The sequence below is a fragment of the Meriones unguiculatus genome, chromosome 4 (assembly GCF_030254825.1).
Source record: "Meriones unguiculatus strain TT.TT164.6M chromosome 4, Bangor_MerUng_6.1, whole genome shotgun sequence".
Classification (NCBI taxonomy): Eukaryota; Metazoa; Chordata; class Mammalia; order Rodentia; family Muridae; genus Meriones; species Meriones unguiculatus.
Window position 1 is genome coordinate 18,187,673 of NC_083352.1, and position 13,494 is coordinate 18,201,166.

General features: G+C 41.5%; 1 protein-coding gene across 1 annotated transcript in view; it reads right to left on the reverse strand.

Moving 5' to 3' along the window:
* The window catches only part of Hook3 (hook microtubule tethering protein 3), a 103,010-nt gene extending 89,648 nt beyond the window's left edge, over positions 1-13,362 (reverse strand). The window contains exons 1-2 of the mRNA XM_060381553.1: positions 13,090-13,362; positions 5,060-5,145 (exon numbers count right to left, since the gene is read on the reverse strand). Coding sequence (XP_060237536.1) covers positions 5,060-5,145; positions 13,090-13,146 — 143 coding nt within the window. The 5' untranslated portion in view covers positions 13,147-13,362. The remainder of the gene's footprint in view (positions 1-5,059; positions 5,146-13,089) is intronic.
* Positions 13,363-13,494: the final 132 nt, after the last annotated feature.

Below are 13,494 nucleotides of genomic sequence, written 5' to 3' on the forward strand. Positions count from 1 at the left end.
CAGGAGCTCCACAAAAAGACTAACAGGGCCAACTAACCAGGGCCCAGAGCAGCCTGTGGAGACTGAATAACCAACCAAGGCCCATGTATGGACTGGACATGGCGCCCTACAAAGACATAGCATATGGAAAGCTTAGGTTTCATATGGGTGGGCTAGTAAGGGAGGTGGGTACTGCATTGGACAAGGACTCACTTGCTAGCTTTTGATCACTCCCCCTGGTGGGTCTGCCTTACCAGGCCACAGAGGAAAGAGGACATGCTAGGTCCTCATGTAACTTGATGAGCTGGGGCGGGTGGGAAAGGAAGCTCCCCTTTTCTGAGGAATAGGTGAGAAAGGAAGGAAAAGGTTGGGGTAGGATGGAGAAGGAAAGTGGGACTGGGAGGGGGAGAGGGATGTGGCTACAACCAGGATGTAAAAGGAATAAAAAATAATTTAAAAAAGAGCCTATATTGGGCCCAGTCTCTCTCACTCTGTCTCCAACTTATGGATAAGATGTAAGGCCTCAGCTACTGCTCCACAGCCATGCCTGTCTGTCTGCCGCCATGCTCCCCACCATGATGGTCATAGACTTACTCTCTGAAACTCTAGCAAGCCACCAATTAAACTCTTTCTTTTATAAATAGCTTTGGCCATAGTATGTCTTTACAGCAACGGAAAAGTAACTGAGACAGCCTTACGCAAATTATTATTTAGCAAGTTATTAGTATTCAAGAATAAGTGGGCTCTGGGATGGCCCAAAGGGTAAAGATGATGCTCTGCAAACCTGATGACCTGAACTTGGTCCTAAGAATCCACCATATAAGAAAAGAACTGGCTTCTAAAATTGTCCTCTGACTTCACATGTACCCTGTGGTATGTCTGCTTGCGCGCGCTTGCGCGCGTGCGCGCACACACACACGCACACACACACACACACACATAAAACAATTAAAATAAATCTCACTAACACCTTGATTTTAGCCCAGTGAGTCATTTTTAACTGCTATCCTTAGAATTGTAAGATTATAAGTGTGTATATTAAACAGCAAAGTTTATGTTGTTTTCACAGGAGCCACAAGAAACTAAACAAGTCCTATGTGACCAATTGGTGACATTCATATTTTTACTTCACTGAATTTTAATAAATTAGTTGTTTTATAATATAAAAAAAACAATTAAAATATTTTTAAAAGGTAACCAATTTTTCACCACTTTTTTTTTCTTGGTGACCTCAGCAAGTACCATCTCTAAGACTGTATCTACATAAAGCTCTAAGAATGAGAAATATCCATTTTGGTGACACGTAGATCACAAGTATCAGATTATGCCAGTGCCAATTCCACATAGTAATTAAAAAATCTACACAACTATTCTTTGCTATCCTGTCTAACTAACTCAGTCATTGGCCAGTAAAACAAGCCTTCCAACAAATGTTTTGGCAAAACTTGAGGAGCACAAGTCAGAAAACCACTCTAGAAAATAGACATATTTCATTTTGTTTAATTTAAATAGAAGTCAACAGTGTTTTTTTTTTTTTTTTTTTTTTGAGGCCGCCTTTACTGGAATCTGTGTAAAATAATTCACAATTCAAGTAAAAATAGAAAAAAAAATCTGATCTTGAAACAATCCCTTAGGTAAGCTGGGTAGAGCTAAGAATTCTGGACTTTGTGCTATGTGAAAACAATGAGACGGCAGGAATGTGTCCCTGCCAAGCCAGTTCTTAGACTGTCAAACAACAAAACAGCTTCCACTCTGGCAATCACAGGGTAGCATTAGAGCCTTTCATAAGGAAGATGTGGGCGTGGGATGTGCCAATGAAAACACAGTATGTTACTAATGTACTAGAAACTGAAGACAGGTGAGACTTTATGGTTTTGTCTTTAAACAAACCAATGTAAACACAAAGTTGAAAGGTTGCACTTTAAGTATGTTCATTTCATACACTCATACTTAAATTGTTATACTGGAAGTGGTTTCTTTTTATATCATAAAGGTTTAACTTTACTTAGGCCAGTTATTTAATATGATCTTTTTAATTTAACACTTTAAAAAATGTGGCAGGGCCAGTGAGCTGGTTCAGTGGGTAAAAACATTTGCTGTGCAAGGAAGCCAGACAGTCTGAGTTTAATCCCGAAGCCCCAAGGGGGTTAGAAGAGAACAGACTCCCAAAAATTGCCCTCTGATTGCTATACATGAACCATGGCGTGTATGTGGCATGTGTCGCATGTACATGCACACACGTATGAATTATTAAAAATGTAAGAGATGTATACAGTTTATTTATGTCCTAGAAGTATCTTCATTCTAAGGAAAAATAATGAATTTATTAGAATATTTAGTATACTTTGTAATTTAAATTAAAAAATCTTTTTTGAAAATCTTTACAAAAAGAAGAGGCTGTGAAATGGTTTGGCAGTTTAGAGCACTTACTGCTGTACAGAGGAACAGAGTTTGCATTCCAGCATCCACATGAGGTGGAGCCAAACCTATAACTCCAGCTCCAAAGGATCTGATGCCTGCTTCTAGCTTCCTGTAGAAACCATATACATGCAGACAGGCATAAATAAAATAAACCTTAAAAAAGAAAAATAACAAATGCCGGGAAGGATGTGGACAAAAGGGCATCCTTACACATTGCTGGTGGGTAGCCTAGTATAGTGACTATTAAAATCAGCATACAGTTTTTTCAAATAACTAAAAATAGATCTTCCACATGACCAGCTGAAGTATCCTACAGACTTACCCAAAGAACTCACATCAACACATTATAGAGATAATTCTACATCAATTTTTATTATAGCAGTATTCAAAACAGCTAAGTTATAGAACCAACCTTGGTTAAAGAAAATGTGTTATATATAAACTGGTTATCCAATACTAAATAGTCAGCCCTGAAAACATGCATACAAGTAACATTATCTAGACTGAGCATATTTATGAATATATATTTATGAATATTATATTTATGAATATAGATGTGTGTATATACACATACATATGTGAATGTAACAACATTAATGAAAAAGAAAGCTATTTATTTGAAAGAGAGCAAGGAGGCATATATGGGAGGATTTGGAGGGGGAAATGAAAGGGAGAAATGATAGATTTAAATTATGACGTCAAAAATAAAAGAAAAATTATACTTACAACATCTAAAAAAGAAAGTGTGGTACATAAATAATGGAATTAGTTTTCAACATGAAAAATAATGAAGTTATGTCATTTATAGAAAAAGATGCAACTGGAGAGAATTAATTAGGCCAACATCAGAAGGACTCCATACTGATATACATTACATAAAATCATGTATACGGTGACGTGAAAATAAAGCAAAACTGTCCACGGGACAATGGGAGGGGGAGCAGGTGAGAAAGTAGAGAACCGGAAGGTAGGAGGGAGACACGTTCACTATAACACAGTAGTACACACAAAGAATACACACAATAAAAATTTAAAAATAAACAAATAAAATATAAAAGGAACTTAAATTCGGATCAGAGCAATGGAGGAACTGTTCCTAGGCATGTAGGCACAACAAGAATCACAGGTTTCTCCAGGTGTGGAGGCTCAGCCTTTAATCCCAGCACTTGGGAGGCAGAGGCTGGTTGATCTCTGTGAGCTTGAAGCAGCCTGGTCTACAGAACGAGTTCCAGGACAAGCAGGCTTACATAGTAAACCATGTCTCAAACAAAACAAAGTAAGCAAATAAGCAAGTAACAGGTTTGACAGCATAAGTCATCAATTCTAATTCTTATTTGTCTACAAGAAATGCTACATATTTTGGGGGGAACTGGAAGCAGAGTTGTTCAGGTCTCAAATGAAACTTCTCGAGTCCCATTAAATAAAAAAAGTATGCCTACATCCTGAAAAAAGATGCATGTATACAAAGCTATAGAAGAAAGTAAAAACTATAGTTTTTAAACATATGTCTACACTCTAAACACAAAAAGAAGGTTCTTTGAAACATTTTAGCTACTTCTGACATTTACAAATCATATAAGTTCTTGGAAGGTAGTAATATCAAGAATTCATTTTAAAAATGATACTGACTTTCAACAGAAGTAAAGAAAAATCCCTTGACGTCATACACAAATCTTTTACTATCAGCTAACAAGCACTCAGAGCTTCAAAATATAAAACCATTTAAAAATCATGCTGAACCCAATTCACATACAATCCTTTAAATAAAAAAAAAAATTCCTGGTCCAGGCATGTTGGGGCACACCTCTGTCCCAGCATTCAGCAAACAGAAATAGGCAGATCTCTGTGAATTCCAATTTGAGGCAACCTGGTATACACAGAAACTTCCAGGCCAGTCACGGCTACATAGTGGGACCTTGCCGCTAAAAACATAAATGAATGAATGAATAAGTAATAAACTCCTAAGCCAAAAGCTGACTGTGAATTTTATGTCATTATGTTTTCAAAGTATGTACAGTTTTGATCTCTGCTTGCGACTACGGAGAGATGGTGGACCCTTTATGAAGTAAGGCCTACTTAAGAGAGAGCAAGATTGCTAAGGGCTCACTCTTGAAGAAACTTCTCATAGCCCCTACAACAACCTGTTTTGCATCTTCCTCTTTTTAAATTTACTTTACTTCACCATGTGAATGTTTTGCTTGAATGTATGTGTGTGTACCATGTGCATTCCTAGCGCCTGGGAGGCCAGAAGAGGGAACTGGGTTCCCTTGGAACTGGAGTCACTAAAGCTGTGAGGCACCACTCAGGAGCTGGGAACCAAACCTGGGTCCTCTGCAGGAGCAACAAGCGCTCTTGACCACTAAGCCATCTCTCCAGCCCGATTTGCTTTTGCTTTTTGACTGCTAAAAGGGAAGCGGCTTCTTTTGCCAATGTTCCCACCACACTGCTGCCTTGCCAGAGGCCAAAGAGCAATGGGACAACTGATCAGAGCTGAAACAACCCAAACTAAATCAAAACAAACCTTTATTTCACATGAATTGATTGTCTAATTTTGTCAGTGACAGAAAATCAACTCTCACACTTTAACTTTTTAATCCTTTACAGTCTAAGAAAAGTTTATACATAAGATCACACACAAAGACAAACAATTTATTCTTACATCTTTTGAAGAACCTGGGACATCACAACACCATTCGTTAAATCTTCCACAGTCTGGCATGGTGTATCCACATTAAAGGTCTGGATCTGAAGGAAAAAAAGATCTAATGGTTAATTCAATTAAGATTTTTAATCCATGTGTGATCATCTCATCTGGGGGACTAAAATAAATTTAAACAATAATTATAAAGGAGAAACTGGTGGATATTGGCTGACTTCTCCTCACACTACTCACAGGTGACAGCCTAAGAAGATGATGGCCCCTCAATGCCTCCACCAGAGATGGCTGACTCAAGAATAAAAGGGCAAGGACAGTATGGGACAAAGAGATATTTGTTGGACAGCGGAGTCAATTTCCTATTAATGTGAACTTTTGTGCTGCGTCAATTGCTGTAGCAATCATAGCAACTTAGGGGAATGACTGTATTATTATTATTGTGAGTTCATGTATAAGTGCAGGTGTCTGTGGCACAATATACATAAGCATATGAGGGCCGGTGTGGAAGTTGGTTCTCTCCTACCATGTGAGTCCATAGGGCTGAACTCAGATCATAACACTTGGTGACAGGTACCTTTACTAAGCCATGTTGCCAGACCAGAAATAAGTCTCAAGGGCTATGTAATGGGCAATGAAAGAGAGTGAGGAGGGATACAAAGAACTAAGTTTTTGGGAGAAATTTTAACCACTGAACTTAAAAGATATGGAATCTCCTATTGTGTAGAGTAAATTTATTACTTAAGTCTAGCCAGGTTGAGATTTCTTGTACTCAAAGGCAAACAAAACAAAACAAAACAAAACAAAACAAAACAAAACAACAACCTTTAAATGGATGCTGAATTCATATCATCATATTATCATCATTAGGTTAGATACTCAATTTCAGCTTCAGCTTCAAACTTACACTGAATCACAATTAACTTTGTATTCATTAAGAGAAATTTAAATGAACCCAAGCAGGGCTTAGGGACACACACCTCTAATTCTAGCACTTGAAAAGTGAAGGCAGAAGTGCAGGGGTTCAAGGCCACCTGAGACCAAAAAAGAAAAAAGAACTGTAGCCAAAAATGATAACCAGTAGTCCAACCTGGACTTAAAAGGAAATAAATCCCTGAGGATAGACAGATAAAGGCCATCCTGATACAGATCTTTTACTTTGGTAAAAGTACTATGAGATGTATGAACAAAGATTTCAACGAAGAACATAATATGTTGTGCAGAGGAAAATAAGCCTGATATGGAGAGGTGGAAAGCATAGGAAGAAACAGAACAGAAAGGAATTTTTAAAAATGTGAAAGACAGACAGAACTAAAACAAGTATCATTAGGCAAGCCTGTTTAAGCCACATTGGAATTTATCCTAAGAGTAAATGGTAGTTTGTAAGTAAAAGATTTCAAGGTAGAAAGTGAGACCCAAACTGCAAAAAATAAACGAGACACATTATGAAGGAAACACTGGAGGGAAAGAGGCAGAAAAACCAGCTGTACAGTCTATAGTACTGACAAGGCTAAAATAGACAGCAACAATGGGAATACTGAGTTAACAACCAAGTGACCACCTATCTTTTTTGTTATTGGCTTAGGCAAAAAAGAGCCAGGTTAAAGTATATATTCATTTTAAAGTTTTTTTAAATACATTGTTAAATAAATCATGAAGTAATTTACTGTTATTAAAAATGGGTGAATATCTGCTTCTCCGTACCATACTATCCATAAAAGTCAGAGCCCAGGCTCCCAACAACATTATGTATCAGAGGTCATGGTGACCTTGAGCTCCTGATTCTCCTGCCTCCACTCCTAAGTGCCGAAAGGAAAAACTATTAATAGTACAGTTAAAAATTCCTATTTTACATAGGGCAGGAGTCTTCCAGGTAATGGTGGTTATGATAACAGAGGCGGGGGGCCTTATGTCACAGGCCCTTATAGAAAGTAGTTTTTTATTTTTTGAGACAGGGTTTCTCTGTGTAGTCTTGGCTGTCCTGTAGACCAGGCTGGCCTCAACTCTCAGAAATATCCACCTGCCTCTGCTTCCCTGAGTGCAGAGATTACCGGCATGTACCACAACACTCTGCACCTCATCTCTTTCAATATCAGTTTTTTTCCACATAAAGATTGGGAGGGTATTAATATTATTGGTTTCCAAACCTACGTGTACATTAAATCATCTGGAAAGTTTACATTTTGACTAAGTTTCATTTCTTAGCTCCACAAAGTGTACTACAATTTTAGCTTAATACTAGAATACTTGCCTTGCATGGACAAGGCCTTGAGTTCCATTCCCAGCTTGGGGTAAGAACTAAACTCTCTCTCTCTCTCTCTCTCTCTCTGTGTGTGTGTGTGTGTGTGTACTGAACCTAGAGCTTTGCACATGCTAGCTAAAAATTCTATTACTGAGCTATATCCCACCTCTCTTAAGTCTGATATTTCTTTTTCTTTTTTTAATTTAGTGTAGAAATATTTTATACACATGTATGTCTATGCACTATGTGCAGGCAGAGCTCTTAGAGGCCATCATCTCTCTTGAAACTGGAGACAGCTGTGAGCTGCCATGTGGGTGCTGGGAATTGACCCCGTGTACTCTGCAAGACCAGCCAGTACTCTTAACTGCTGAACAACCTTTCCTGCCTTTTAGAGTCTTGCTAAGCAAGGGTGAACTCACTCTGTAGTTTCTACAAACTTTTCACTTGCAATCCTCCTGCCTCAGCCTCCTGAGTAGCTGAGATTACAGATCTGTGCAAGCAAGTTAACCTGTTAATCTATTTTAATACATACATCAAATAAATTTTATCTACGTGGGCACTAATTTTAGCATCTGGAAACCTCCAAAGTACTGCCAAAGTTAAGGAATTCAGTTCTTACCCTCCTACCCAAGCTGGGAATGGAACTCGGGGCCTTGTACATGCAAAGCAAGTGTTACAGTATTGAGTTACATTTCTGCTTTGGATTACAAAATTGCCCCTGGTCAATCAGAAGAAAACTCAATAAAACAAATAGTTTTATTTCTTATTTTTATTTACTTGTTGTATTTTGAGCCAGTTTCATGTATCTGAGGCTGGCCTGGGACTCACTATTAAAGACGAGGATGACCTGGGATGACCTTAAACGCCCCAGGCCTCCTGCTTCCACCTTCTCGTTGGGAGAATTAGAGGTTAGAGGTGGACTGCTGAGATTACAGGTGTGCACCACCACAGCTGGTTACACATTGCTAACACAAGGCTTTATGCAAACGAGGCAGCACTCTACAGACTGGGCTACATGCTTACCCAAAGGAAAGATTTTAAAGGAAGAGTAATTTGACATTATCTGGGGGTGTCGTTCCTTCCTCCCCAACCCTCACCCTTAGGACTCAGAGCTAAATTTTCATTTTGATTTAAACAACTATTTTCTGCTTTAGCCCTTCAGGTACATAGGTACTTATGAGATCTTGAGAACAGTTACCTCTGCTTTCAGAACTGACAGATATCTCAATTAAGAAATAAACTTCTCACCCTATCAGGTCGGAGTTGTGACATTTCAAGATAGTAATACAGTAAGTAACACTGCACTTAACTATGTTAAAGCACAAATTCTATCTGAAGGGTCACATTTTTTCTTGTTATTTTAAGAAGCTCTGAGAACACATTCCAACCTCCCCCAGCAAAAGCATCAGAAAAGTAAGGCATGAGATCACATTGGACCAGCAACTGTAGGCAGCACTTCTCCATCAGGGTGATTATGCTTCCTAGGTAAGTCTGCAATAGTAAGCTAAGAACTATTGTCTTGTGAACAGAGGAGAGCAATGCTTCCACCAAATACCCTAAAATGCAGAACAATGCTACCAACAAACATCAACCAGCAGTAAGCTTATAGCTCTGCTCTAAAGCAATGGTTCTAAAATGTTGTCTTGAGGTTACTAACTACACATTGCCTGGGAATATTCAGAAATGCAAATCTCAGATCCTGTCCCAGACCTAGAAATTCTAGCCCGAGGGCCTAGTGAACTGGTTTGTAAGGGTTCCAGGTGATACTGATCAATGATAATGTCTGAGAACCACTGCTGGAGCCGGCAACCACCATGCTACTCAGACTTTTCCCCAAGTGCTTTAAACCTTTGTGTTTTGGAAATTTCTTTATTCTCCCATTAGAGAAGTAAATCTATTGGCAGGAGTTCGAAAAAGTAAGAAAAATAGAATGGGAGGGATTCTCAACACTAGCTGCATTCCATAGGCTCCCAAATAAGTAATATGAAAATAAGGACGCCTAGATATCACTGCGTTTCACAGCAACGAACCATGCCTACGATTCCTTCCCCACTAATTTCTTGTTACTATCTGAGCACAATCTAGATTCTTTCTTCTCAAATATGTTTTAAAGCTATATGTGTGTGAATGTTTTGCCTGCATAGATGTATGTGCTACACATGCATGCCTGGTGCCCACAGAGGTTAGAATAGGGTAATGGATCACCTGCAACTGAGGCTGTGGATGGTTTTGAGATACTGTTTGGTACAAGGAACCAAATCAGGGTCCTCTGCAAGGGTATCAGATCCTGTGGAATGGGGGCTATGGAAGGTTTTGAGCCACTGTGTGGGTTCTAGGAACCAAAATCAGGGTCCTCTGCAGGGACAACAGATACTCTTAACTGGAGCTCTCTCCAGCCTCTCTAGATTCTTTCTTATGTTCCAGTTTCTTGGGTAACTGGCTAGAATTATATAGCTCAGTTACATAGTACAAGCACAAAGCCCCAGCAATAATCCTCAGCACTACACAACAAACAAATTAACTACTAAGACCTGGGAGAGTACAACCTTTTTATCATGATTCATACAGAGTTCAAGAAACTGGGCTTGGCAGTACCAGATTGGGTTACCCCTCTTTCAGCTACTAATCATGGGGGGGAAATCCCATGGATCCATAACACAATACAGGCTATTGTCACTGGGAGTAAGACCTTATTACTAAAGACACCACATTCTTAAGTCATAGGATGTGGAAAAATCAAGCTGGTATTGACCTGGAAGCTTCATCCCGACTGGCTAGCTTTCATGCACGATGGTGCTATGCAGGCTGCTGTGAGAGAAAACTGATGAACAGTCTTACCCAGCTGTGAACTCTGTGAGCTACAATGACAACTGGACTGGCCAGTACATGCCCAATGGTATAACAGTGTTTTGGAGTGAGCAATTACCTTCTGATTGGATCTAAGGCCCACTCCAGGAGCCAGAATTCATGCTTTGTGTTGTGACTGGGCCAAAAGCACACACTGGGTAGGCCACAGAGTCTAGGAGGGAAGCTAATATGACTTTGGTAAATGGACATAGCATTAAACTGCCTTCTAAATACTTACCTTTATACCCGAAGAATAGGGAGCTCCCAACTCTCATCAGAGAAGCCTATTTCTTCAGGACAACCATTATGGAAAGTACAGAGAATAAAACTGTGGAGTAATCAACCCTAAATGGAACATCTAATTCACAGCTCTTCCTCCTAAGACTCAAGAGATCATTGCAGAAGAGGGGACAGAATGACTCTAGGAGCCAGAAGTTGTGGAGAATGTCTGCAGGAAAGTGTTTTCTGGATGTGACAGGGATGGTGTACATAAGAAATCACAATGGCTGTGCTGTGGCTATGTGCCTAAGACCTGCACAAGATCAAGTTAGCCAAAATCCTAGAATGAACAGAGGTCATACTGTCGAGAAGCTACTGGCAGTTGATAGCTGCTGGAGGAGAGTCAGTCTGTTTTCTTCAGGGGTGCAGTCCCAGACAAGTTATTCATGCTCCAGTAGATGGTCCTATACAGACATACATATACTGACAGCACTAAATGGACTCAATAGCTTAAAAAGAAAAAAAAAAAAACAAAAAACAAAAAACCACAAAACAAAAAGCGGGTATATGAACTTGGGAGGGACAAGTGATGGTGCAATACAGGAGGAATTGGAGGAGAGGAGTAAACCTAATCAAAACACATTTATATATAAATGAAATTCTCAAATAAAGATATGTTTTTATTTGAGTAAATAGCAAACAGTAAGAGAGAACTGATTCCTCTATGTTATTCAATGCCCTGCAACACAAAAGGGCTGTGATACAGTTATGTGTGCACCCCCACACAAATAAATACGCATTAAAAAAAAAAGATCATTGTTAAAAAACAAAAATCAGAAAACCAAACAGGCTGTCTGAAATAGCTCAGTGGGTGAGGGTGCTTACCACACCAGTCTGTTGACTTGAGACCTGAGTTTCTTGCTTGGAAAACACCGAAAGGCACCAATTCCAAAAAAGTTGACTCCTGACCTCCATATGCACGTGGTAGCAACTATGCCTATACGCACACATCACAGTCACACACAGTAAATTTTTCAAAAGGGACCGGCAGATGTAACAGCATAGTTTCCTCCCCCCACCCCCAACAGGCAGGAATACATTTTTGCTTCAGGGGTAGGAAGAGGAGCCAAGGGGTAATTTTCAAGCACATTCTGCTGAGCTTGCTTGTTATATACTGACTGGGCCTGACACATTTTGTCATCTTTTTAAACATTTTCCTGGTTTAAATAACAAATTGAAACGTGGCTGAGGCTTAGCTACATTGTGAAACCGACCACCATTCTTTATTTGAAGCATAGCAGTGAAGCTTATCTTCTTGCTTGAAGCCAAAACTTATAGTGTATGTTAACTATGCATTATTGTCAACGATCTGAAATTACAAGGATGATCTAATACAAAACCAAACCATAAAGCTCAGCACTGTATAAAGTCCATGTTTCAAAGGACATAATCAGATTCACGATATACCCAAATTATAAAATACTTCAAGCTGGGTGTAGTGATGCAGGCTTGTAATTCTAGCACTCAGGAAGATGAGGCAGGAAGACTGCTACAAATTCAAGATCATAGTTTGAGGCCAGAATGGGCTACACAGCAAGATCCTACCTCAAATGCACACATATCTTTAGGTTCTACTTCTATTACATTTATTACAACCAATCCAAACTAATACCTCTCAGCTTCTCAGCAGTGTCCCTACACAGAACAGTGATAGCCAGATTCCAGAGATCTGGACCTCTAACCTAAGGCACTGTTCAACAGAATTTCTTTTGCTTTTTGCATTTTACCTTTAAGTGAATAAAAGGGAGAGATGAATAGCTTGGCGGTAAAGCCTTCACTTACAATGCAGGAGGCCCAGTTACCACCATCTCACCCAATATGCAAATAAAATTTACACGTGTCACAGTAGCCTCTGTAAATGTATCCGTGTTCTTCTAAAAAGAACACATTTTTAGCAATAATTAAAGCGAATGTTCCCAATAGGACACTTGGTTTGTTCCATGGTTTGGCATATTCCTGTACCCACCTCCACCAGCATAGGAAAAACAGAAACAAACACGGCTAACTGCCCAGCTATTGAAAAGAGCTGCCTAAGCCGTGACTCTTGATTCCTTTGATAAGTACCATCACGCCGTTTACTTCGTAACAGTCAAAATGCATCTCGAATTTCAAATGTTCTGCCTCTGTGCGAGTCTTCACGTTTTGTCTACCCACCCTCCAACGTACTATTTTCCAATGGGCAGGGCTTCATCCCTCAAGGGGCTACACTCCATCCTGGCTGAACGCTACAACAAAGGCGAGAGGCATCTTTACCAGGGGTCCCGAGTGCCTCTACCGGGCGCCCAGGCAGAACCGACGCTTTGGATAGCTGGGAGCCTGGGAGTGAAGCGCCAGCGCCTCAGCAAGGCAAACAGTCCTAATTACAGTGTCGCCTGCACCCCATCATTAGCCCCCAACCGGGCAGGTTTCCTCTCGGACAGCAGCCAACGTCTCAGGCCGGACAAGTTCCTCCTGGACCATGGGCCCAGCCTGCCTGAGCCGGGCCGCTCCCTGCTGACCCTGACCCGGCCGCGGGTGTAGACGCGGCCCGCACGGGCTCTTCAGCTCCGCCCGTCCCAAGCCCCGGATGTGACGGCAGGTCGCCCCGGGAGCTCGCCCCCCGGGACCGGCACCGGGGTCCGCGAAAGGCTGCGGAGTTCCTCCACCGGCCCGCTCGCCCACCACGTACCCAAGTGAGCAGGCTCTCGCACAGCTCCACCCGCTCCACGGACTCCACGTTAAACATCTTCCCGAGGTGGCGGCGGAGCCTCCCCAACCGACCAGAAGCCGCGGCTGCTCGGCTCGGGGTTGAGTCCGAAGGGTCGGGCAGCCGACCGGCGTCTGGCAAACCTTCTCTTCCGTCCGGCCGCTCCCCGGGCGCGGACGCTGGCAGTCAGTGGCTCCGCACTGTCACCGGCCCCTCCTTCCCTCGCTCGGGGCCGCGCGCTCCCTGCGCGCGCGCACCGGGCGCCGCCAGCCCACGCCCTCCTGCGCGAGCGCAGCCAGGCGCGAGCCGAGGCCCCGCTGCCACTGCGCACGCTCGCGCTCGGCCCGCCCCGCCCCCGGAGGCGCGCCCCCGACGCCAGTCCCCCGC